Below are 25,251 nucleotides of genomic sequence, written 5' to 3'. Positions count from 1 at the left end.
ACACTTCTGACCGCACCAGACTGTCCCCTACCCTTCCATGCTCAGGGCTTTTCTGGCTTCTGCCTTTGTCCGTGTCCTCTGTCCCCCGAAGAATCCTGCCCCCCATCCTCTGCTTAGCAAACTGCTTCTCATCTTGCAAGTTCCTACTCAGACTCCAACCCCTCTGTGCCCCTCGGCACCCCATGGAAATTTTACTGGCCTCTCTACACGCATCATATTAGCAGGTGTCGAAGCTCTGAAGACTGTGGGCTGTGTCTTACCTTTACAGCCCCTCAGTACTTCTTTGCTCAGTTTATCATCTCATTTATACCATGCGTGCATGCTAAGTCCTTCAGACATGTCCAACTCTTTGTGACCCCTTGGACTCTAGTCCACCAGGCTCCTCTGTCCGTAGGATTCTCCAGGCAAGAATACTGGAGTGGGTTGCCATGCCCTCTTCCAGGGGATCTTCCCAACCCAGGGATCAAACCTGCATCTCTTATGTATCTTGCATTGGCAGGTGGGTTCTTTACCACTAGCGCCACCTGGAAAGCCCCACTTAAACCATAGATGAGATCTATTTCATACAACATTATTTGGGGCTTAAAAACACACAGACTTTCTTTATAGTTAGTAAGCATTCAGAGGAAATTTGGAGTCAAAATACATCAAATGTTACTATTATAAAGAATGAGAATTAGGTGTACTTAGCCATAATTTAGCAATTAAAATAAGAACAGACTTGGCAGTTCCCTTTATTCAAACCCCTCACCACCTGTAATTGTACAGTGCCAAAGAAAGCCAGCCTTCTTTCTCTGATGCTCTGATTTTCAGTCCAAACTGTTACATCATTGTAGAAAATCACACAGGTTCAATTCTTTTCAGCTCAAAGTTCAATTCTTTTCATCGCAGATCTGAGCTAAAAAATATCACTGTGTGATATGTGTGTGTATTTGTTTAACAGAAACCGTAATCTGGACATTTTATCAGGTTGGACCTGGATCTACCCAAAGAGACATGTTGCTTTTTTGTTTCTTTGTTTAAAAAAAAAAAAACAAACAGAATTTTTAGGCATCATTGCATGTGTTTACCATTTTAGCCAGAAGAAATGGAGAACAGTTTTTAAGATTGGTTGGAATTCTTAAACAGGAACATCTAGATAAAAGCAGGACTTTATGGAGTTTCCAAGTTTCTTATCTGAACTCCAAGGTTAAAATAAGATAGATCAGAATAAAACAGCTCATAATTTACTTCTATTCAATAAGCATTTATTGAGTGCCAAGCAAGAGCTAAGCAGTGGAGCCAACAAGTATATGTCACAGTACCTTCCCTGAAAGTACTCACCTTCTAGCAAGGAAAGCAGGTTTATATACCTAGAGATCAGGGAAATAAACTTAATAATAGAAACCAGCCAAAAACATACTTATGCATAGGTGTTACTTCTTTCAAAGTTGCATCAAAGTTTCACTCTGAACCTTCTTCATACTCTGATCCTAAAACTTCTTTTGCACCACTTTTGGTCTTTGGCAGTCCTGTAGGAGCATCACAGTGACAGAATGTTTTCGGCGGGGTAGGAGGAATGTTGGCTCATAATCAATGGAAATTTACTTCTCACAGTTCTGGAGGCTGGAAGTCCAAGATCAAGGAGTCAGCATGGTCAGGCTCTGGGGAAGGATCTCTTCCAGGAGGAAGATCTCTCACTGTGTCCTCACATTGCAGGACAAGAAATCAATCTCTGGGGCCTCTTTCATAAGGGTACACACACCCTTTTATGAGGACTCTGCCCTCATCCCCTAGTCTCCTCTCAAATTCCCCACCTTCTAATATATCACCTTTGTGTGCTCAGTTGCCAAGTCATGTCTAACTCTGCAATCCCTGAGCTGTAGCCCACCAGGCTCCTCTGTCCATGGGATTCTCCAGGCAAGAATATTGGAGTGGGTTGCCATTCCCTTCTCCAGGGGATCTTCCCAACCCAAGAATCAAACTCACATCTACTTTATTGCCAGGCAGATTCTTTACCACTGAGCCACCAATATATCACCTTGTTGTTCAGTCACTCATTTGTGTCCAACTCTTTTCAACCCCATGAACTGCAGCATGCCAGGCTTCCCTGTCCTTCACCATCTCCCAGAGCTTGATCAAACTCATGTCCATCAAGTCGGTGATACCATCCAACCATCTCATCCTCTGTCATCCCCTTCTCCTCCTGCCTTCAGTCTTCCCCAGCATCAGGGTCTTTTCTAATGAGTCAGCTCTTCACATCAGGTGGCCAAAGTATTGGAGCTTTAGCTTCAGCATCTGTCCTTCCGATGAATATTCAAGATTGATTTCCTTTAGAATTGACTGGTTTGATCTCCTTGCAGTCCAAAGGACTCTCAAGAGTCTTCTCCAACACCACAGTTCAAAAGAATCAATCCTTTGGTGCTCAGCCTTATTTATGGTCCAACTCTCACATCCATACATGACTACTGTAAAAACCATAGCTTTGACTAGACAGACCTTTGTGGGCAAAATAATGCCTCTGCTTTTTAGTATACTGACTAGGTTTGTCATAGCTTTTCTTCTAAGGAGCAAGTGTCTTTTAATTTCATGGCTGCAGTCACCATCTGCAGTGATTTTGGAGCCCAGGAAAATAAAGTCTGTCACTGTTAAAAATAAATAAATAAATAAATAAAGTCTGTCACTGTTTCCATTGTTTTCCATCTATTTGCCATGAAGTGATGGGACTGGTGCCGTGATCTTCATTTTTTGAATGTACATCACCTTAGCAGTAAGGATTTGAATATATGAATTGGATGGGAGAGGACACAAATATTCAAACCATAACAGGGATTAATCTATCAAAATATGTATAAGATCTATTGATATATGAGGAAAATTACAAAACTCTGCTGAACAAAATCAAAAAAGAACTCAAAATGAGGAAATGTTCCATGTTCATGAATATTAGAACTCGATATTGTCAAGTAATGTTTTATGTAATCTGTGCATATGGCCTCCCTGCAGCATATTTATACCCATCAGAAGATGTTCAAAGGCCATTAGAGAATATTGGGGCTTCGTCTGAACGTCTGGTTTGATTATACATGCTGTTTCTCCTACATCACATTTTGTATTTGTAGACATTATCTCCTAAAATTAATTCGAAGTTTTACAAGAGTAATTGGGGAGCAACACTTGTGGTTCAGGATGCAGAAAACAGTGGCACTTACTTCTGCTTTGGAAATTCCATTATCTAATCCAGTCCTGGCTGTACATTAGCATCAACTGGGAGCTTGTAAATCTCTCACTGCCCAGGCTATACCCCAACCAATTAAATCCAAATCACTGGGGAGATGTAACCCAGGCATGAGTATTTGGGGGAGAAGTCAACTTGTGGGGTTTTTTCAAGTTTTTATGTGGAAATAATTTGAATTCATAAAATATTGCAGAAGTTGCTCAGTATTATATGGCAGCCTGGATAGCAGGGGGGGGATAATGGATATATGTATGTGAGGTGAGTCCCTTTGCTGATTACCTGAAACTATCACAACATTGTTAGTTGGCTACATGCCAATACAAAATAAAAAGTTTAATTTTTTAAAAATGTTGCAGAAGTTAAAATACTACAAAGAACTCTTGTATTTCCTTATGCAGAATCACTTCTATTTTTTTCCTCTGAACCATCTGAGGGTAGGTTAAGTGCATCGTGGCCTTTTATCCAAAAACATCCCACTTTCAGTGAGTATTTATTGTGTGTTCACGCTAAGTCTCTTCAGTCATGTCCGACTCTTTGCGACCCTATGGGTCGTAGCCCACCAGGCTCCTCTATCCATGGAATTCTCCAGGCAAGGTTACTGGAGTAGGTTGCTGTGTCCTCCTCCAGAGGATCTTCCCAACCCAGGTGTTGGACCTGTGTCTCTTACATCTACCTGCATTGGCAGGCGGGTTCTTTACCACTAGCACCATATGCGAAGCCTGGCTATTTACTAAGAATGGGTAAATACTCAGTAAGTACTCACTCTCTTATGTAAGCACTGGATAGCCAGCAACTTCACACATTTACACTGTCCCTAAACTTACAAGTATTTAATTTAATGTCCATATCCAGTTTTGTCAGTTGATCTCATAATGTTGTTACAGCACTTCCTCTGGTTCAGGAGCCACTCTAAGTTAGGCAATACAATTCGTTGACATTTCTCTCTCTCCTCAATTAATCTGTAATGTTTCCACAGACTTTGTCTTTTGTCATACTGACATTTATTAAAAATACAGTTGTTGTCATTCAGTCACTCAGTCCAGTCCAATTCTTTGTGACCCAGTGAACTGCAGCACACCAGGCTTCCCTGGCCTTCACTTCCCTATCCTAGAATTTGCTCAAACTCATGTTCATTGAGTCATGATGGTGATGCCATCCAACCATCTCATCCTCTGTCGTCCCCTTCTCCCCCTGCCTTCAATCTTTCCCAGCACCAGGGTCTTTTCCAGTGAGTCAGTTCTTCGCATCAAGTGGCCAAAATATTGGAGCTCCAGCTTGAGCATCAGTCCTCCACTTTAAAAAAATAAAACATTCCTCGCTGTCTGCTGTTTCTCGTGAGTAGATGAAAGTTATACCCTCTCAGCTGAGCAGTGGGTTGGGTGTGGCTTGTACTTTGCAAGGTCCACATCAGGAGACCCACACAGTGTCCACCTTCTCTCGCTGGTGCTGCTCGTTTTGATCACCTGGTAGACTGCTGCCCCGTTTCTGCACTGGAGAATTATCCTTCTCTTTCTCCCTTGCAATGGATAAGCAGTCTGAGGGGCTGACAAGACCACTGGAATGTATTGCTCCATATCAGAATTTCCCCCCAAAGTTCAGTGTGGATTGATGATTTTTGGCTGATCCAATATTTACCATGATGAACAAATTGCAAAATGATTTTCCAACTCCATCACTCTCTCCATATTTACCAGTTGGCCCTTGAAATCTCTCATCAGCATGAGCCCTCCCTTCTCCTCTGCATATTTGTTTATCTATATATTATTGGTATGAACTCATGAATTTCCCTTTTTTTCAATAATTTATTATTCATTACCATATTTATTTGGGTGCTCAAACAGTCTCAGATGTTGCTAGCAGGAGGCCCTTCAAAGTGACTCCTATATCCTTGTAACAGGTCCCCAGTTTTGTGAACACTTCCTTACTTCCAGGCTTATCTTGTACCTACCCTGCCCTATCCCTGGTACTAGTCATTTCTCCCAAAAAAGACACCTTTTCATGGAGAGTGGTATAAGAGAACAAGATTAAGTTTGCAAGGTATGCTTATTGCTAGCGGGTTGTCTCTGCTTCTTAGCCCTCTTAGCAGACAGAGCTAGGAAATATACGCATGTGTGTATATACATGCAGGCTTCCCTGGAGGCTCAGTGGTAAGGAATCCACCTGTCAAGGCAGGAGACACAGGTTCAAATCCCTGGGTCGGAAAGATCCCCTGGAGAAGGAAATGGCAACCCACTCCAGTAATCTTGCCTGGGAAATCCCATGGACAGAGGAGCCTGGTGGGCTACAGTCCATGGGGTCTCAAAGAGTCAGCCACAACTTAGCAACTAAACAACAACAACAATGTATATTCATACACGTGATAAAAATACACATGCATGCATATATATTTTTGTGCATATGCACACACACCTATATATACATGATTTCAAAATCATTAATTCATGCTTTTATCACAAATAAATTTTTAATTAATTTTTATTGGAGTATAGTTGCCTTACAATACTGTGTTAGCTTCTGCCGTACAGCAAAGTGAATCAGCCACACCTACACAAATAAGCCCTTTTTTACACTTTTATCTCAAATTTAAATCCATCCCCACAAGGTTCTGTGCTGCCTTCCCCCATTCCATATGTATATGTCTCCTTTCCACAGTGAGATCCCTGGCTCCCAACAACATTAAGTCCAGCCATCTTGGGAAGATGTTTGATAGTGCCTATTGCAACTAAACATGCATATACCTATAATCCAACAATTCTACTTCTGGGTATATTCCCAACAGAGATAAGGACTTACGTCCACCAAAAGCATAATGTTTGCAGCAGCTTTATGCATAAGAGCCAAAAACTGGAAATACACCAAAAGTCAATCAATAATAGTAAAGCACATTGTGGCATATTTATACAATAATAAATTGCTGTGAAAAAGAATGAAACTCCTGATAAACGCAACAAAGTGGATGAATCTCATGGACATCAAGTTAAGTAAAAGATGTTCAATGTGAAAGAGGATGTATGATATTATTCCATGTATGTGAAATTCAAAACCAGGGAAAATATGACTCTAGAAAGCAGAGTAGTGGCAACTGCTAAGATTTGTGAGCATGGGATAATGATTCTGAGGGGGCAGAAAGGATCCTTCTGCAGGAGCTGGGTTGTTCTGCATCTTTATCCAGGTAGCAGTAACACAGGCACAATACAAATACAAAAAAGTCATCAAGCTATAATTTAAATATTTTACTATATGCAAGTTACATCCTATTTTTTTTAAATTTAATACAGCTATAAATTGAGCAGTCAGTGCAATTAACTCAACTGAGATGACTTAATCAGGCCAATTCCACATGTGTTCAGGAAATGACAACTGCACCAGAACTTAATCATCTGCCTGGCAACTACTGCTCTTCTGTTGTAATACATATCCCATGTCAGTAATGGGAAAAATTGTATATGCGAGGATTTAACAGTACAGTTCATGGGTTTCCTCAGTGTCTTGGTTTAATTTTTTGTTGAGTTGAATTGGACTGTCTTATACACACCCCAAGGGTTAGTCACAATCCAAACCTTTAATGGTTTATGCTTTGTGTGTAAAGTCACTTGATAATAGGCATCCTCTGGGGTTGATTACTGGTAACTTGAAATTCGTGGGAAAAGTCAGCTCCTAGAATCCTAAATGCCCGAAGGAGGGCATTGTGACAAGAGCTTCAGTAGTAGGGTGGAATGAACATAGGTTTCAAGCCCCAGACTGGCCCTTTAGCTATCCTTCTCTCAGTGTCAGCCCTGTTGCCCAGGCAAAGCCGGTCTATAAGATGTGAAACCATTCCTCCTTTGATGAAGACATCTTCTCTTTTGATCAGGACTGAAAAATAAGAGATGGGAAGGTATACTGCAGTGCTTCTCCAGCTTTAAGCGCACCACGGCCGCCTGGACAGCTTGCTAAGCCTGAGGGCCGGACCCCACCCATGTTTCTCATTCAGCCAGCCTGAGCCAACACATCTCCCAGCTTCCAGGGGATGCTAATGCTGCTGGCCCAAGGACCACACTCTGAGAATTACTGCCATAATTGCAGTGAATGTGGAATTAGAGCATCAAAGTTCAAATCCTGAACTTAACCTAATAGTCTGTGACCGTGAGCAAGGAACTTAATCTCTCTGAACCTATTTTCTCATTTGGATGATAAAGACAGTTTGTGTCCTGCTTGCCCTATAGGATTGGCATTCATATTTTGTGAGTTCGTTTGTGTTTTGAAAACCATAAATCATTAGACCAAAGGTTCTTCACTTTTTTGTGCCTTGGACTCCCTTGGCAGTCTATGGATACTAGCTCAGAATACTGTTTTTAAATCTATAAAATAAGATACAGGGGGAAAAAAGGAAACCAATTATACTTAATTAAAATTATAAAAATATTTTAGAAAAATAATTTGTAATATACATAGTGATGTGCTTTTTTGACATTAAAATACATAATCTCATGGAGGGTTTTCCAATAATTACTATAATTCCAGAATAGTGATGAGTTTTTAAACAATATTTCAAAATATTTGTAACATCTATAATGTCATATGAATACATGAGTGACTTCTATCAGTGATAAACTCACAGTATTGCTAATACTATTATGGTCTGTTGCCTATATTTATAATAGAAGGAATGCTAAGTTTCAGTTGGGGGTTAGTGAAAATAAAGATGCAATTGACAGACCCCTCCAAGGTGGTCCTTGTGAAGTGAGTAATTGTATTCCATTTTCAGGGTATCTAGCTTGGGTAACATATTCTGAGACTCACTTGGGATGGCGCCCATATGTGGGCTTCTATGGAAGCTCATAGACCAGAAATGGCAGGACTACAGACCTCCAGCTATATCAGAGCAGCAGTGCCAGTGATGATCTCTTAACCCTGAGTTTGTTGTGCTGCTTCCATAATGGCTTCTAAGAATTAGTGAAATATTAAAAAGCTTCAAGGAACTTGTTAGTAGGAGAATCACAGTGATCTATTGCTGTAATTGATCATGGAGCCAGTGTTTGGGTCATCAACAGTGGGCATTAAGATGGTGGGATGAGGTGTATGAGAAGCAGGGCATGGATATATTAACAATTTGTACATGAACCTTGGAGAAGGGCATTGTTGATGCAGAGAGTTTAGGCCAAAAATTATATGCCCAGCATTGACAATTTAAACTGGAATAGGGATGGGGAATACATGTAAATCCATGGCTGATTCATGTCAATGTATGGCAAAAACCACTACAATATTGTGAAGTAATTAGCCTCCAACTAATAAAAATAAATGGGAAAAAAAAGAAGAAAAAAAAAAGAAACTGGAATAAAACCCAAATGTCCAACAAGAGTGGAGATTTCCTCTTATTGACTTAGTTGTGAGGGAGCCTTTCAGACAGACTTTGCCAAATCTTGACCTCAGTGAACATACGCACTAGCAAAAGCCATGAGTCACCTGCACCTTTTTGTGAGTTAGTTCTGGACACCATTAATAGCCCTGGAGCTGCTTACAAGTACAGATATTGTAGATGCAGCTGTTTTCAATATGTCAGGCCAGATGGGGGGCTAGTTTTGGACCTGTTTCAGAAGCTAACCTCTGGGCATATGGTATTAGGACCATATTTGCAAAAAATCTGGTGTTGTTTTTTTTTTAAGTGTTTTGCTAATCTATGGTTAAAAATTCATCTAAACCCTTTGTGAGAATCCATGGATAACAGTTGTTTAGTCACTAAGTTGTATCCAACTCTTTTGTGACCCCACAGACTATAGCCCACCAGTCTCTTCTATCCATGGGATTTTCCAGGCAAGAATACTGGAATGGGTTGCCATTTCCTTCTCCAGGGGATCTTGCCTACTCAAGGATCAAACCCAGGTCTCCTGAATTGGCGAGCGGATTCTTTACTGCTGAGTCACGAAGGAAGCCCCCCAGGATAACAGTAGTAGATGGTAAAAAGATTCAGGGTCCCAGTGTTTAATTTCCTAGGGGGGTCTTTGCCATACTTCAAATGGTTCTTTAATGGGCTTTTTGGTTTCCAGATAATAACCTCTTCTATAATACTGCCATTAAAAGCAATAAAATCTTAGCCAGAACCTACCTCAATGCTAAGCTTTTGATGCTCCAAATTGGATTTTAAGGAGAAGCTGTAAAAAGGGGGGGAAATATTTTATTTCTGCTTGTACCATGTCCTTTATATTAATTTGAAATTTTTAAGCTTTAAAGAAAATAATATATGCATGTGGTAAAACAAATTTTAAATGGTAGTAAAAGGATATAAAGTGGGAAATAAATGTCTCCCTTCTTATCTCCCATCCCAACCTAAACCCCCATTCCTTTCCCCAAATGTTAATTGTTTTAGACTGTCTTGCCCTAAAATGTTTTATGTGTGTGCCTACATTTTTTTAAATGTGTATATTTTTATTTTAAAGTGTATAACAAATGAGACCATACCAAATGGACTGTTTTGTATTTTTGTTTCATTTTAAAATGTATCACAGAGTTCATTTCATACCCACAGACCTGCCTCATTGTTTTTAGGGCCATGTGATATTCCATTGCATGGTTATCCAAGATGACGATTTACTTAACTAATCCTCTATTAATTGATATTTAGGTTGGTTTTAGTTTTTCTCAGTTTAAAACAATCTGCAGAGAATATCCTTATTAAAAAACACTTTTGTATACTTACAGAAGGATATCTGTCGTGTTGTATGAAAGGAGAGAAGGTTAGCACTTCCCTTGACAAGGATGGAAGAGGCTCTCAGGCCTGACAACACGCATACGGTTAAGGCATTGCCACCTACTTTGTGGCATCTAACCACTGTTTTTGGAAGAATCAATATTGTCAAAATGGCTGTACTACCCAAAGCAATCTATAGATTCAATGCAATCCCTATCAAGCTACCAATGGTATTTTTCACAGAACTAGAACAAATAATTTCACAACTTGTATGGAAATACAAAAAACCTCGAATAGCCAAAGTAATCTTGAGAAAGAAGAATGGAACTGGAGGAATCAACCTGCCTGACTTCAGACTATACTACAAAGCCACAGTCATCAAGACAGTATGGTACTGGCACAAAGACAGAAATATAGGTCAATGGAACAGAATAGAAAGCCCAGAGATAAATCCATGAACCTATGGACACCTTATCTTCGACAAAGGAGACAAGAATATACAATAGAAAAAAGACAACCTCTTTAACAAGTGGTGCTGGGAAAACTGGTCAACCACTTGTAAAAGAATAAAACTAGAACACTTTCTAACACCATACACAAAAATAAACTCAAAATGGATTAAAGATCCAAATGTAAGACCAGTAACTATAAAACTCCTAGAGGAGAACATAGGCAAAACACTCTCCGACATAAATCACAGCAGGATCCTCTATGACCCACCTCCCAGAATATTGGAAATAAAAGCAAAAATAAACAAATGGGACCTAATGAAACTTAAAAGTTTTTGCACAACAAAGGAAACTATAAGCAAGGTGAAAAGACAGCCCTCAGATTGGGAGAAAATAATAGCAAACGAAGCAACAGACAAAGGATTAATCTCAAAAATATACAAGCAACTCCTGCAACTCAATTCCAGAAAAATAAATGACTAAATCAAAAAATGGGCCAAAGAACTAAACAGACATTTCTCCAAAGAAGACATACAGATGGCTAACAAACACATGAAAAGATGCTCAACATCATTCATTATCAGAGAATGCAAATCAAGTCCACAATGAGGTACCATTACATGCCAGTCAGGATAGCTGCTATCCAAAAGTCTACAAGCAATAAATGCTGGAGAGGGTGTGGAGAAAAGGGAACCCTCTTACACTGTTGGTGGAAATGCAAACTAGTACAGCCTCTATGGAGAACAGTGTGGAGATTTCTTAAAAAACTGGAAACAGAACTGCCATATGACCCAGCAATCCCACTCCTGGGCATACACAGCAAGGAAACCAGATCTGAAAGAGACACGTGCACCCCAATGTTCATCGCAGCACTGTTTATAATAGCCAGGACATGGAAGCAACCTAGATGCCCATCAGCAGACAAATGGATAAGGAAGCTGTGGTACATATACACCATGGAATATTACTCAGCCATTAAAAAGAATTCATTTGAATCAGTCCTAATGAGATGGATGAAACTGGAGCCCATTATACAGAGTGAAGTAAGCCAGAAAGATAAACACCAATACAGTATACTAACGCATATATATGGAATTTAGAAAGATGGTAACGATAACCCTATATGCAAAACAGAAAAAGAGACACTGATGTACAGAACAGAATTTTGGACTCTGTGGGAGAAGGCGAGGGTGAGATGTTTCGAGAGAACAGCATTGAAATATGTATATTATCTAGGGTGAAACAGATCACCAGCCCAGGCTGGATGCATGAGACAAGTGCTCGGGCCTGGTGCACTGGGAAGACCCAGAGGAATCAGGTAGAGAGGGAGGTGGGAGGGGGGATCGGGATGGGGAATACTTGTAAATCCATGGCTGATTCATGTCAATGTATGACAAAAACCACTACAATATTGTAAAGTAATTAGCCTCCAACTAATAAAAATAAATGAAGAAAAAAAAAAGAAAGATATCTGTCAAGTAGTTTCCTAGAAGAATAATTCTCAAGTCAAGAGTATGGGCGTTTAAACCCATTGTGAGGGGGAGAGGATGGGGAGGAGGGGCATTTAACCCCATATTCTGAGAATAATTAGTAACCAGGCTGCCTTCCAAGGTTGAATCAGTTTACACTCCCACCAACAGTGTGGGAATGCATGGATAACAGTTGTTTAGTTGCTAAGTTGTATTCGACCCTTTTGTGACCCTATGGATTATAGCCTGCCAGGCTCCTCTGTCCATGGGATTTTCCAGGCAAGAATACCGGAGTGGATTGCCATTTCCTTCTCCAGGGGATCCTCCTGACCCAGGGATCAAACCTGCATCTCCTGCATTGGCAGGTGGATTCTTTACTGCAGAGTCACCAAGGAAGCTTACTTAGCCATAAAAAGAATGAAATTCTTCCATTTGCAGCAACATGAATGGACCTAGAGGATATGAGGCTTAGTGAAATAAGTCAGAGAGAGAAAAACACTATATGATATCACTTATATGTGGAGTCTCACAAATAATATAAATGAATGCATATGCAAAACAGAAATGGACTCACAGGTGTAGAAAACAAGCTAGTGGTTACAAGGGGAAGTGGAAAGGGAGTGTAATCTGTAAAAATACTGAATCATTGTGCAGTAGAACCTGAAATTAACCTAATATTGTAAATCAACTATACTTCAGTTTAAAAAGAAATATTGGAAGAGGTCAAGAATGAGTTCAGACCTACACATCTGAGGGATGTCGTCAAATAGGTAATTAGATATACAAGTCTGGGACTAGGGAATTCCCTGGAGGTCCAGTGGTTAGGACTCCACACTCTCATTGCTGAGGGCCTAGGTTTGATTCCTGGTCAGGGAACTAAAAATCCCACAAGCTTAGGACCAAAGGAAAATACTGAATTGGAGACATAAATGTCAAAGTCACTGGGATATAGTAATTGAAGCCATGGGCATAGATGCAATCACCCAAGAAAGGAGTACAACCCCAAATCAGGTTTACTCTGAAGCCTTAAGGAACACTTAACATTTAATGGCCAAGTAGAAAAAGATGAGAAAAAAGAAAGAATGGATGCACAGCCCGAGAGCAGGAGGAAAGCCAGTTGAATGAGGTGTCCCAGACCCCAGTGAAAGAAGACTTCAAATAGGATGGAGCAGCCAGTAGTGCCAAATGCTGCCAAGACATCCAATAAGAGGAAGGCTGAAAGTGCCCATTGGATTTGACAACATGGAGGTCCTGGTGACATTCATTTGAATTGTTTCAGTGAAATAACGGGAACAAGAGCCAGATTGGAGATGACTGAGAAGTGAATGGGAAGTGAGAATACAGAGACCCTATATGGACCACTCTCAAGAACTATGGTTTTGAGAGAAAATAGCCCAAACCTGTTCATCCTCAGTGTCAACTCTTGACTCTTCTTTGCCACTCAGTAAGCTGAAGTGATTTTCTAACTTGGTATTCGATGTTCCACAGCTGTGATCTCCCAGGAGCCATGGTAGTGAGCCAGCCAGGGATAGCATCTTTGGGGGGTGGGAGGCACGGGTCACCTCAGCCTTGGGGGTTCTTCCACTCCTGCAAGCAGCTTCTGACTCTGCAGGTCTGGGAAGGCCCATTGTAGAAAACACTGCTAAACTGGCTTTAAGAAACAAAGAGTCTTTATACTTTAGAGAGATCTACTAAAAAATGTCTCTGGAGAAGGAAATGGCAACCCCCTCTCTAGTGTTCTTGCCTGGAGAATCCCATGGACAGAGGAGCCTGGCAGGCTACCGTCCATGGGGTCACAAGAGTTGGACATGGCTTAGTGACTAAACCCCCATCACCACTGAAAAATGTAAAGATAACGTCTGTCATTGGCAAAGCAAAACAAGCTAAGGCAGGCGTGATCATTGTTGAAGCTGGGTGATGGGATGGGTACATGGAGGCTTATTATACCTTTCTCACTCCTTTTGTTCATGTGTAAATTTTTTCATAATACATTGTAAAAAAGTATTAAGTTTAGTAACTGTAAATTGAAAGTACACAGAATCAGTGCCACCACAGGCCTACTATTGACCATGTCACTTAGAGCATGATCTCCTTTGGGGCTTCCCTTGTGTTTCAGTATTTAAGAATCTGCCCTGCAATGCAGGGGACATGGGTTTGATCCCTGGGCAGGGACCTAAAGATCCCACATTTCATGGGTCAGCTGAGCCACATGCCACAATAGAAGATCTTGTGTGCCACAGCTAAGACCCAACACAGTCAAATAAGTAAACTAATATTTAAAAAAAAGAAGACTAGGATCCAATTTTCCTTTGGCCTGGGGGGTGGTGGTGGTATCCAGGTACCAAATGTGTGAGGGGGTAAAATATGTCCTTTCTTCTCTCAGTAACCATAGGATCTTGTTCCTTGCCCCTCTTCTCCTTTATTACCTCCCTCCTGAGTGTGGACTCCAAGTCATGGTTCTGTCACCCATCTCTGAACTTGAACAAGTTCCCTCTCAGACGTGCTCTGAAAAATGACGCGCACACCTGCTTAGCAATGTTGTGACGATCCATTCTGACGGTGTACATGGGACTAGTTCACAGTGCCCATCCTTAGAAGGCTGCGGAAGTCAGGGAATATACATGAGTGGAGGTGACCAAGGAGGAGACAATCATATGGCCCTCCTAGCCCATCTTTAGTTTTGCCGCTTTTAGTAGACATACAGGTAGGAAGAATTGTAAGAAAAACTCTATTCAGTAAGAAAAAATAATAATTCAACCATGATGCATAATCTATATTCATGAGTCAATGGGTAATAAACTGAGACTTAGCTGCGGTGTTGGGGAGTATTAAGGAGCGGTGGGGAGAAGGACAGTCAGAGCATGCAGGCCCTGTTTAACAGAGGTGGTCCTCCCAGCTCCATGATTGCTGCCGTGACAGAACATGGAGCCGAGGTTAGCATGTCTTCTTGTTTTACAAGAGAAGCTAGAACTCTAAACTTTTTATGTGAAATCTCCCAATTCTTAAATTTGCGTTCAATATTTTTTTAAATAAAAACACTATAATGGCCAAATTAAGCTCATTTGTGAGCCAAAATCAGCTCATGAGCTGCCAATGTGCAACCTCTCACCTTTAGATAATGGGATAGAATACAGCTTCTGTTCCCCCTTCCTTTTGTCTTCCACTTCTAAGTTTCTCCTTTTCCATGCATTTTCCATGTCCTGCTCTCCTAACCTGTCCCACCCTTCCTTTCTAGACTAAGTCCAAGAGGTTTAAAGAGTTGAAGTCAGCTGAAGGAGTGACGAGGCCCAAAGGGATGTGATCTAGATGCCTCATCCGGCCCCACGGCCTAGGCCAGTGCCCCACACATAGTGGATGAAGCAGCAAACTTGATGAGTGAATAAGCCAGCAACCAGGGGTCGGTCAGTTTCTTGTGCACACCTGGGCTCACCCAAGGACTGTCTCATTTTTCTCAACAGCCTTGCGAAGTCGTTCTGGCCGCTCCATCATCAATGGGAACTGGGCAATTGACCGGCCTGGAAAATACGAGGGCGGAGGGACCATGTTCACATACAAGCGTCCAAATGAGATTTCGAGCACTGCCGGAGAGTCCTTTTTGGCCGAAGGTCCCACTAATGAGATCTTGGATGTCTATGTGAGTTTGAACTATTGCCTTTGTGTCTTCTTGCTTCTCAGGACCACACTTAGAAAACTTAAACAACAAAGGTTGCCCCAGCTCAATAAGATCATTTGAGTGGTGCCTTTTGGGGTGCCCTTACATGCTTGGTGCTCATCTTTGCCACTCAGCTCTCAATGTACCCAGTTCATAGAAACCATAAACTCGCCCAGATGCCTATTACCCTCAGCATTTACTGACCCAGTAAAACCAATTTTACTTGTTGAATCAAATCAGAGGCAAAACATATCCTTTATTTCATGAGCATTGGATCTCCTCCAGGCACTTTCCTCCTATGCTAATTTGGCGTGTTTTCTTTTTATGGCAAAAGAAAGCAAATGCCTAAAGCAAGACAAGACCACTCACAGTTCCCAGCCCTCTTCAAATTCGATTAAAGCAAGTGAAGAAACAAGAACTCCAGAGTCCTCTGCATGACACAGTAAAGCTTGGAGTAACAATATAGAGATTTACTAGAGGTTCCCTGCTTCCCAGAAGACAGCACTTTGATTTCTTTTACAAGAAACTAAAAGTATTAAGTTGCCCCAGAGTTAAAAATGGTCTTTATTTTTATAAGAAACCACTAGAATCCAAGCTTCTTAAAAAAGATCAGGAAATAAAAGGGGACCGGAAATAAAAGCTCAAAATCAAAGTTTTGATAAAACGGAATGAGCTCACCCATCAATATATATTCTCTCACCATCTCCAGAGTCACACTGGTGTACCTGATACTTGCTGAGTTTGAGTTTTATAAATACTACTTGTCCAACTATACAGTTACATGTTCATTCCCTTTGGGCCGAGTGGCTCATGGATTAGAAACAACAAAGGAAGCTTTGTTATAACTCATTCTGAATATTTTTTAATAGACTGTCCAGTGGTTGTTGGACTCTGGGTAAGTTTCAAATGGCATCGGGATAAAAACTCAGGTTGTTAAAGGCCCACTGTGGGTGGTCTGGGATGTGGTAGCCAATAATAAATTCATAAATGGGACAAAGTTTGCACTGGCAGAACGTTCACATAGAAGCACAGAAGAGCGGGGAAGGATTTCCAGGCCCAGAATGAGTGTCAGATTGTGTGAAAAGAGAAGTGAGGGAATTGGGAGTGGATCGTGGGGACCTGTGGTCACACCGCCATGTCCCTCAGGGGTTCTCTGCTCCCCACATGGTTCCTAGATGGGAGGGACCCCAGGGTTCTCCTGACTGCCTTCCCCTGGCTGATTTAGAGACAGGAAGCCCTGTTTCACATGTAGGGAAGGGGTGAGGGCTGGTGGCATAAATGGACGGAGCAGATACCCTCATGGACCGAACAGGACCCACCCTTGCAGGGTGACTCAGAGAACGCCTCTAGCTAACAGGACCTCAGAGATCAGCTGTGATTCTAACCTCCTGCCTCTCCAGATGAAGAAATCAGAGGCTATGAGATTGAGGGATTTGCTCCAGGTGACATGGCTGGCCATCAGGAGAACCCCTTTATAAAGCAGTAGAGATGGAAACATCAAAACATGACCCTGTCTCCTTGCCCGGCTCATGTTTTCACTTCAGATTCCTGTTCAACTGCTTTCTTTAGCCCACCACCCTGCTTCCCACCAGGAAAGCCATGGGTACAAAGGATTTTGTGCTCCAAAGCCAATAGGGAGGGAATTAGTCTGCCACTGTGTACTGGCTTGTTTTGTATTCTTGTCCCAGACAGTGTTTAATTGCTGGCTTTCATGGCCCTATGCAGCTTTTATCATGGGTTTCTGAGAGAATAGGACCCAGGAGACACTTCCCTTATTTGGTACCTGTATTTCTCATCCCATCTCTCTGTGATTCTGGAGCTTTCCATGGATGAGAGGGGATGGGACCCAGAGAGTCAATAAGGGAGAGGGTTGGGGCAGACCTTCCTGAGCCAGGCTCATAAGCCGGGCAGAGGACTTCAGAGGAACCTAGAAGTCTGGCCCTTTCTTCATGACTCTGTCTCGCCACCTAGTGTTCAAACAGTGTCTCTGTAGTGTAAACCCAGGTGTCTCTTATTGACGTTTTGAGATCTGTGCACAAAATCTAAGTCATGGAGAAGATGGTGGGGAGCCAACAGAAAGGTCCCCTACCATTGCGCCCATCTTTCCATTTGGAACTTATAAAATCGTGACTTTCAGCCTAACTTTCTTCCAAATCTCTCAAAGACTATGTTCTTCATCCTTCAAAAGCAAATAGCAAAAAGCCATCTGAAAATAGCTTTCATTTAGTCTGTCTCTGGCCCACTATTATTATTAGATGTAAATCAATCCACTTATTTATAGTTAATGCCACTTACACCATTGAGCCCAGGGTCAGCCGGAAAGGGATGTTCTTGTGTCCCAGTGCAGTGACATTGACCTTTGTGTTGTCAGATGATACACCAGCAGCCTAACCCAGGAGTCCACTACGAGTACGTTATCATGGGGAACAACGCCATCAGCCCACAGGTGCCACCTCACAGGAGACCAGGTAAAACTTCTTGTTTTGCTGCCAATCACTCCAGATCATTTCCCTTTAAAGCCCTGTCTCTCTTCGTCTTGTATATCTGCCCTCTGTCTCTTACTTAACACAGCGAAAATTCATGGACACATATTTCAGAGTCAATGGGCCTTGGTATCAGAGGATGCTTCAGCATTTGCCTGAACTTTCTCTGAGAGTGTTTCATTCACTTGATTTAAAAATGAAGTGAACAGAGCTTCCTTGGTGGTACAATGGATAAGACTCCGCCTGCCACTGCAGACCGGGGACATGGGTTTGATCCCTGATCCAGGAAGATCCCACATGTCATGGAGCAGTGGAGCCCATTGCTATAAAGCCCAGGAACCACAAGAGAAGCTCTCGCAATAAGAAGCCCATACACTGCAACTGGAGAGGAGCCCACACAGCAGCAAAGACCTAGTGCAGCCAAAAATAAAATTATTTCAAGTTTTTTTTAAACTGAAAAAAAAAACCAAAGTGAACATTCTCAGCCTGCCTTTCGGTTCAACATCTTGAATTGTCTTATGTATTAGTTTCCTATTGCTGCTGTAACAGGTGACCTCAAACTGAGGAGCATAAAACAATAACAAATTTACTATCCTATAGTTCTGGAGGTCAAAAGTCCAAAATGGGTTTTGCTGGGCAGAAATCAAGGTGTTGGTGAGCTATGCATTCTCTGCAAGCTCAGAGAGAATCGATTTCCTTGCCTTTTTCAAATTCGAGAGGCCACTTTCATTCCTTGGTTCGTGGCCCCTTCTTCCGTCTTCAGAGCCAGCCAAGTAACACCTTTCGATCTCCCTCTGCCCCTGACCATCTTCTGCCATCACATCTCCTTCTCTGACTCTCACCCTCCTGCCTCTTTCTTATAAGGACCCTTCTGGTTACATTGAGCTCAGCCGGATAAATCTCTCCACCTCAAAACCCAGGATAGCTTAATTATATCTGCAAAATCCCTTTCACCACATTAAACTAACACATCCCAAGTTCCAGGGATTAGGACCCAGACACCTTCAGAGGGCCATTGTTCTGTCTACCACAGGCCTTTTCTCTTGGTCCCCTCCTGCTTCCACTGACACGGCTTTGACCTATAAGAAAAGCATCATGGGTTCGCATCTGACAATTGACCTCTTCCCTATGGGCCCTGCTGAGAGACAGAGCTGGCTGCTCTGCTTGGCTGCTGCTGGATGCGTCACAGCCCCTGGCTGATCCTTCTTCACCAAATGGTGATGGAGCCTACCACCCAAACGTAGACTGTCTTTTCTATCTTTCAAACAGAAAGGTCTGCAGAAACATTCATAATAATCTCTCACACAGACTGAGTCCTCACTATGTGCCAGACACTGCTGAGCCCTTCATATAGACTAACTCATCAATTCTCACAAGTGTGCTCAGAGGAAGGAACTATTATTAGCCCCATTTTAAGAGTAAGGAAATAGAAGCTTAGAGAGACTGAGTTACTTGTCCACATCCTGGACCTCAGGCCAGCCTGGGTCACTAGCCCCTGTGCTTGTTATACTGCCTAGAGGTGACCTGGTCCAACGTCTGTCCTAGGAAGTGAGGGGACAGACATGAGACCCCATCCATCCATCCTTCCCTGGGCTGCTGATTGGATAATCAGGTCATCTGTCCCAGATAGAGGAGGAGACACGTGGGCTGCCTAGAGATAACAGCCTGGTGTTTGCCTGGCATGTCCAAACTGCAAGTCAGCACACTCAGCCTGAAAGAATTTTTAAGCCATTTCCAGGAGCAATATGAAGCCTGAGAAACCAAGTTCAGATGGCAAAATATTGAGATTGCTGATATGACTTATAGGGGCAATTGGATAGACTATTTGAAATCATATAGGATGATGGTGATTGATAGCAAGCCTAATGGGTCTCAGCTAATGGGTGGCATGTGGTCCTGGGATCAGCTGCCTGGGACAGAGCAGGCCAGAAGGGCTCAGCCATAAAACATTGATGAGGAGAGGCAATCTGGACCAGGCTTCATCCTCCATATCAATAGAGACAGGAGGCCAGAGCTTGAATTCAACTCTACCCCTTTTTTGCTGTGCATCTTCATGCAAGAAAGTAACTTCTCTGAATGCATTCACAATCCACAGAATAGAAAGGAAGAAAATGTACATTCAAAGGCTTTATTTAGGAGGGGGAAGGTATTGAATGAATTAGGTGTCCATCCTAGCACAGTGCCCAGGGCATATAATACACATAAAAGATCTTAAAAAGTTTTATCTGATAACATTTGGACAGCCTTATTTATATCAATATACTGGTCTTGATTCTATTAGTTTAATCTGCATATAGTATTTTAAACCAAGAAGTATTTTAAGTAGCCAACTAAATAAGAAAGTGCTGATGAAAGAGGAGAGAAAGCTCTAAGTTTTAACTGCATTTTATAGTAACCCTAGAATTTGCCTCCTTATTTGATATTAAACTTATGAATGCTTGAACACTATTCAATCAAAATAGAAATACATAAAGTAAAATGCAACAGCTCCACAATTGCCAAAACTTGAAAGCAACCAAGATGTCTTTCAGTAAGTGAATTTGGATAAAGGGGCTATGACACATCCAGACAATGGAATATTATCCAGTGCTAAAAAGAAATGAGCTATCAAGCCAGGAAAAGACATGTATGAACCTTAACTGCATATTACTAAGTGAAAGAAGCCAATCTGAAAAGTCTGCATACTATATGGTTCCAAGTATATATGTGTGACTGTCTGCAAAAGATATAACTATGGAGACAGTAAACAGATCAATGGTTTCCAGGGATTACAAGGAAGGGAGGGATGAACAGGCAGAGCACAGAGGATTTTAGGGCAGCAAAACTATTTTGTGTGACACTGCAGTGGTTGATCGATGTCACACATTTGTCAAAACCCACAAAATGTAAAACACCAAGAGTGAACCCTAATGTAACCTGTGGACTTTGGATATGTCGAGTGTAGGTTCATCAGTTTTAACAAATGTACCACTGTGATGTGGGATGTTGATGGGGGAGGCTGTGCATTTGTCGGGGCAGGAGAAAGAAGGGAACTCTCTGCACTTCCTACTCAGTTTTGCTGTGAACCTAAAACTGCTTGCCGTGCTGAGCCAAGTCACTTCAGTCGTGTCCAACTCTTTGCAACCCTATGGACTGTAGCCTGCCAGGCTCCTCTGTCCATGGGATTCTCCAGGCAAGAAGACTGGAGTGGGTTGCCATGGCTTCCTCCAGGCATCTTCCCGACCCAGGGATTGAATTCGTGTCTCCTACATCTCCTGCATTGGCAAGCGGGTTCTATACAATGCGTGTGTGCTCAGTCATGTCCAACTCTTTGTAACCCCATGGACTGTAGCCCTCCAGGCTGCTCTGTCCATGGGGATTCTTCCTGACCCAGGGATCGAACCCGTGTCTTCCTAGGTTGGGAAGATCGCCTGGAGGAGGTCATGGCAACTATAGGTATATAGTTGGGCATATATACGTATATGTGTGTATATATATATATAAAGTCTATTTATTTTAAAAAAAAAAAAAAAGGCAGCATTCCCAACCTCATACTTCGCCCAGCTTCCCAGAGGCAATCTCTCTTAACAATTTGGAGGGACTCTGTCCAGCCCTTTCTGGGCATGTACAAACATGTTCAAGCCGATTTGAATCTTTGTCTACAATCTAAGTATACCAGGACCATCACATGCCAGTCTTTTCTATAAGCCAACATAAAACTAACCTGAATTTGAAACTTCCTTGAAACTGGTAGAAAATTCAATCCTAATCAATCTGGAGGCTCCCACACACACCCCAGATATGAGGAAAGTTTCCTGCCTGGCAGGTCTGTGGTGCTCAGGAAACGCAAGACCTCAGACATCTGCCTCTCCATCTCTCTCTGACACTCTCTCTCTCTCTTAGAAAGTGCTCTCCACTTTTTTCTCCTCCTTCCCCTGGGCCAGCTCCTCTGGGACCTGCTATCCTTACTGGGAGCTCAGGCTTTTGCTATGGGAAAGATGAGCTGTTGACTTCCAGTAGCTTTTGCCTTCTCTCCTACAAAAATCTCAGGCAAGAAAATCCAATAATTTAGCCACTTGAACTAGGAGAGGAGGAGGAGCAACAGAGATAAAGAACAAAACACAAATTAATCTCTCAAAAAGTGTCTGGCCACATCTGCATATGTGTATGTATGTACAAACTGAATTCTATCATGCTTTTTTCTTTCACCAAACAACCTGTCAGTCATGACGTGTGTTTGCTTCATTCTTTTCTTAAAAATTACATAGTATTTCATTCATGGCTGTAGTATAATTTCTTTTAACTAGTACCACTGGGTCAGGAAGATCCCCTGGAGGATGGCCTGGCAACCCAGGCCAGATTCTCACCTGGAGAATCCCAAGGACAGAGGCGCCAGGTGGGCTACAATAGGATCGCAAAGAGTTGGACACAACTGAAGCAACTTAGCACACATGCACGCACTGGTGGGCATTTAAATTCATTCTTCTGTTTTGGTGTTTCAAATGAGTAACCATACTTGTACATACAGCTTTATGTAAAAGAATGGGAATAGTTGCATGACAATTGTCCTGGAAGTTGAAGGGCTAAGTCAAGAGATATGTGCATTTAAAATTTAGAGCGATCTTGCCAAGTTGCCCTCCAAAGCTTTGCATCTATTTGCAGGCTCACCCCAGTGTGAGATAGTGTGTTTTACAGCACCTTCAATGAGGGGTTTAGGGATTTAAAGGTTTCCAGAGTTTCACATCTTTATTGTTAGATAAATAGAATTGCTGTTGTTGCTCTCTTGTGTAGTTCTTTAATGAGGAATGAAGCTGAGCACTGTTGTATGACTTCTGGTTGTGTGTAGTTCTTTTCGCATGAAAAGAAAAGAAATTGCCTCTCCCAGGCCCTTGCTCACTTTCCCTCCTGTGATGTTCATGTTTTTCTCATTCATTTTTAATAATATTTTAATATTACTGAAATTAGCATCTATTTATTTTAGATATATGTGCTTTGAGTTAGAAATGACCTCATGCTCCCTGATTTCTAATGCTGGATCATTTCCTCTTGACGACTCACCGTACAAACCCATCTTGTGTGGTGTGTGCACTTGCCTCTCCTAGGGGAGCCCTTCAACGGCCAGCTGGTACCAGAAGGGAGGAGCCAGCAGGAGGGGAAAGAGAAAGAGGGGGACCCGGAGAAGGCAGACGCGCACGGCGGGGCACCTGAAATGTTCACGTCGGAATCAGCACAGACCTTCCCGGTCAGGCAGCCAGACAGATTCTCTCCCCACCGGCCGGACAGTGTGGTGCCGCCGGCTCCACAGCCCCCTCGGCGGAGCCGGGATCACAACTGGAAGCAGCTGGGGACCTCAGAGTGCTCGACCACCTGCGGGAAAGGTAAGCGCGTGTGAGGGCTGGGAAGGTCTCTGCAGACTCCCAGGCGGGAGTGGGGAACATACAGGTGGTCCCCAGGCATGTGGCAAACCCTTCCTGCCTTGAGCCTGACTGCAAGATGGCTCGCAGTGGATTCTCTGTTAGCGGGTCCCCAAGACCTGATGATCCACTGGAAGGACCTGGAAAACTCAGAAAAGTCTCTGTGCTCATGGTTATGATTTATTACAGTGAAAGGCTACAGATTAGCATCAGCAAAGGAAAAAAAAGCACATGTGACAAAGTCTAGGAGACACCAAGCCAAGTGCCAGCCTCCTGGTGTCCCCTAGGGCCCAGTAGAGTGACACAGGGCTGCATTTGATTAAGCCAGCAATGTTATAGATAAGCCTACTGTTGCCAACCAGAGATGCTCACTCCAGCTTTGGTTTCCAAGGGATTTATTGGGGTTCAATCATGCAGACATGCATCTCCCACATTAGCTATTCAGCCTCTAGCACTCCAGAGGTCAAACTGATACACTATGACCTAAGGCATGAAAAAACAGGCATTCATATAAATCACATTGTTGGCACAGACTAGATTGTCAAAAGGATACAGCGCAACCCAAGATCTCTAGCATAGAATAACTCGCATCAGCAGAGTATTCCAGGGGCTCTGAGGTTAATTATCTCCAGCCTTAGTCAAGGGCCAGTCCTAGACACAGGTCTGTCTTTGGAATGTGCAGGATCTGGGCAACCCAAGCCTGCTGAGTTAACCCTTTCCTGCACAGGACATTCATTAATAATCAGAGAATACACTCACCTAGTTCAAGATCTACAAGTTGACACACAAGGCAAGGTTGTCATGGAACACAAATGTCATTGGAGAGTCATTCTCAGATCTAAGGATTTCAGAAGGAAAAAAAATGCTTTGGGAGCTTGCAAGCTTAGTTAGCTAGCTTTTATACTCACCAACATTCACAACTCCCTTCCTCCTCTTCAGTAATTTCTTGATCTTGGATTTATCCCATTATCTTAATCCCAATCAACTAAGACCACCAGGAACAAGGCTGCAGCCCAGCAAAGTCAGTTTATGCAGCAAGGGGGCCTACACACCAGAGGGAGTATACAGCATCTCTCCAAGGGAAAGAAAAGATCCAGTAATAGGATTTGGGGGGAAGGGTGGAGTTTTGGTGAAATTTAAATTGGGTGTGAGGTGATACCTCATTGTAGCTTTGACTTGCATTTCTCTAATAATTAGTGATGTTGAGCATGTTTTCATGCATTGGTTGGCCATCTCTATGTCTTCTTTGGAGAAATGTCTATTTAGGCCTTCCACCCATTTTTTGGTCGGGTTGTTTGTTTTTTGATATTGTATATTTTGAAGATTAATCCTTTGTCAGTTGCTTTGTTTGCAAATATTTTCTCCCACTTTTAGGGTTGTCTTTTCTTCTTATTTATGGCTTCTTTTACTGTGCAAAATCTTTTAAGTTTAATTAGGTCCCATTTGTTAATTTTTGTTTTTAATTTTCATTATTCTAGGAGGTGGGTCAAAAAAGATCCTGCTGTGACTTATGTCAAAGAGTGTTCTGCCTATGTTTTCCTCTAAGAGATATATAGTGTCTGACCTTATTTAGTTCTTTAATCCATTTTGAGTTTATTGTTGTGTATGGTGTTAGAAAATGTTCTAATTTCATTCTTTTACACGTAGCTGTCCAGTTTTCCCAGCACCTCTTCTTGAAGAGGCTGTCTTTTCCATTGCATATTCTTGCCTCCTTTGTCATAGATTAGATGACTGTACGTGTATGGGTTTTTCTCTGGGATTTCTATTCTGTTTCATTGGTCTATATTTCTGTTTTTGTATCATGGGCGCACCTAGAAACTGTCATACAAAGTGAAGTAAGTCAGAAAGAGAAAGACAGATGTATATTAACACATATCTGCAGAATCTAGAAAAATGGTGTAGATGATCTTATTTGCAA

General features: G+C 42.2%; 1 protein-coding gene and 1 non-coding gene across 7 annotated transcripts in view; both read left to right on the top strand.

Moving 5' to 3' along the window:
* Positions 1-25,251, top strand: part of THSD4 (thrombospondin type 1 domain containing 4) — a 639,243-nt gene that overhangs the window by 586,826 nt on the left and 27,166 nt on the right. For all 6 annotated transcript variants that reach the window (XM_043919742.1, XM_043919743.1, XM_043919744.1 and 3 more), the window contains 3 exons: positions 15,264-15,439; positions 17,829-17,925; positions 23,022-23,297. In XM_043919742.1, the coding sequence (XP_043775677.1) occupies positions 15,264-15,439; positions 17,829-17,925; positions 23,022-23,297 (549 nt within the window). The remainder of the gene's footprint in view (positions 1-15,263; positions 15,440-17,828; positions 17,926-23,021; positions 23,298-25,251) is intronic.
* LOC122706056 lies at positions 9,912-10,037 on the top strand. Its single transcript, XR_006344306.1, has one exon. It is a non-coding gene; the product is annotated as a U6atac minor spliceosomal RNA (small nuclear RNA).

Source organism: Cervus elaphus, chromosome 12, assembly GCF_910594005.1.
Source record: "Cervus elaphus chromosome 12, mCerEla1.1, whole genome shotgun sequence".
NCBI classification, from domain to species: domain Eukaryota; kingdom Metazoa; phylum Chordata; class Mammalia; order Artiodactyla; family Cervidae; genus Cervus; species Cervus elaphus.
Note: the sequence above shows the minus strand (reverse complement) of the source record. Positions and strands in the feature narration are given on the sequence as shown.